A 1,711-nucleotide genomic window follows, 5' to 3' on the forward strand; every position below is an offset into this window, starting at 1 on the left:
AGAGCGATTTTTTCCAGCAGGAAGTCTTCAGCTCTGTAATTAGCAATCCACAATGGAAGCTTTGACACTTAATTACAACATTGCTAAGACAATAATAATAAAAGGAAGACCGAAGTTGAATGCAGTATTTCTGGACACACCTCTGGCTACCTTCTTATTGGCTGGGAAACAATTATATATGACTAGTAAATAATCCATACCGAAATGAATGCCTGTGTACAAAGGCAGGTACTTCTAGTTAGGCCAAGTTCAGTCGCTGGTGCTGCTTTCAACTAAAACATTATGGGCAGGGACACTGGAGAACATCATCAGAGACTGCTATAGACTCAAAGAGGCCTCCTCCACGTTCTGGATCTCCAGCAGCTTCTACCATTCCAGGCTGGATCGGTCTTCAAAGCAAAGGCGATGGCATTCTATCCCCTGCAGATTGCTGGTCTGGCTCTTGGCTTCCTTGGCATGGTCGGGACTCTTGCCACAACCCTCCTGCCCCAGTGGAGGGTATCGGCTTTCGTTGGCAGCAACATCATCGTTTTTGAAAGGCTCTGGGAAGGGCTCTGGATGAACTGCGTCCGACAAGCCAAGGTCCGGCTGCAGTGCAAGTTCTACAGCTCTTTGTTGGCTCTCCCACCTGTCCTAGAGGCAGCCAGGGCCCTCATGTGTGTCGCCGTCGCCCTCTCGCTCATCGCTCTGCTTCTTGGCATCTGCGGCATGAAGCACATCCGGTGCACGGGCTCCAATGAGAGGGCTAAAGCGTACCTTCTGGGGACTTCCGGGGCCCTCTTCATCTTGACCGGCATCTTCGTTCTGATTCCTGTGTGCTGGACGGCCAACATCATCATCAGGGATTTCTACGACCCAGCCATCCACGTGGGGCAGAAACGAGAACTGGGAGCAGCCCTCTTCCTCGGTTGGGCCAGCACCGCCATCGTCTTCATCGCAGGTGGTTTGCTCTGCGGGTTCTGCTGTTGCAACAGAAAGAAGCCGAGACACCGATACCCAGCCCCGGGATACTGCGTGCCCCACGCGGAGAAGCGGAGGAACGTGGCCTCCACCAGCTATGTCTAGCACCTGCTTTGGGCTCCAACTGTGGATTCCAGTCAAAGGTTTTCATAGAGCCCTGCCAGACGCTGTAAGTACGTCGGGCGCGAGAACTGGCCTTATGGCTTCATTTCAATGGAGAGGAAAGTATAAACGGTAGATAGATCGTACTTGGTCACCCGTGGTAGGAATAGAAATGGCTTACTTTGGACATTCTAACTCCGTATGTATTAAATGCATTTACTATTATGAGACACAAATGATCCCCGTTCCAATTTGTGGAGTCAAAAATCGAGTATGTCCACAACCTTAGTATAATGATAACTACTGGTTTTTTGTTTTGTTTTGTTTTGTTTTGTTTTTTGACAATCATGGAGCATCTGCTAGGAAATGCAAATTTTATTGCAATTGATAACGCACACCAGTAAAAAATACTCTAAACCATAACCTAGGTTAATTTTCCTCCACATTATTTCTTAGACTAATACAGTAACAACTGAAATGTGGACTTTCCTTTTTTAAACAGTTAATCTGAAAAATAGTAGATCTGAAATACGGATATTTTTAAATGTTTATTTATTTTTGAGAGAGAGAAAGAGCATGAGCAGAGGACAGGTGGAGAGAGAGGGAGACATAGAATCTGAAGGAGGCTCCAGGCTCTGAGCCTAATGCT

The 1,711-nt window shown here is 47.2% G+C and overlaps 1 protein-coding gene across 1 annotated transcript; it reads left to right on the forward strand.

Annotated features, from left to right (window-relative positions):
• The first annotated feature begins 405 nt into the window (after nucleotides 1-405).
• CLDN17 (claudin 17) lies at nucleotides 406-1,065 on the forward strand. The gene has a single exon (XM_060637976.2). It carries the CDS (start codon nucleotides 406-408, stop codon nucleotides 1,063-1,065), a length of 660 nt encoding a protein of 219 aa, XP_060493959.1.
• The last annotated feature ends 646 nt before the right edge of the window (nucleotides 1,066-1,711 follow it).

The sequence above is a fragment of the Panthera onca genome, chromosome C2, assembly GCF_046562875.1.
Source record: "Panthera onca isolate mPanOnc1 chromosome C2, mPanOnc1 haplotype 2, whole genome shotgun sequence".
Lineage (NCBI taxonomy): Eukaryota > Metazoa > Chordata > Mammalia > Carnivora > Felidae > Panthera > Panthera onca.

Bases quoted from the DNA above. Each gene is read 5' to 3' on its own strand.
- CLDN17 (XM_060637976.2), top strand. From the start codon at position 406: ATGGCATTCTATCCCCTGCAGATTGCTGGTCTGGCTCTTGGCTTCCTT.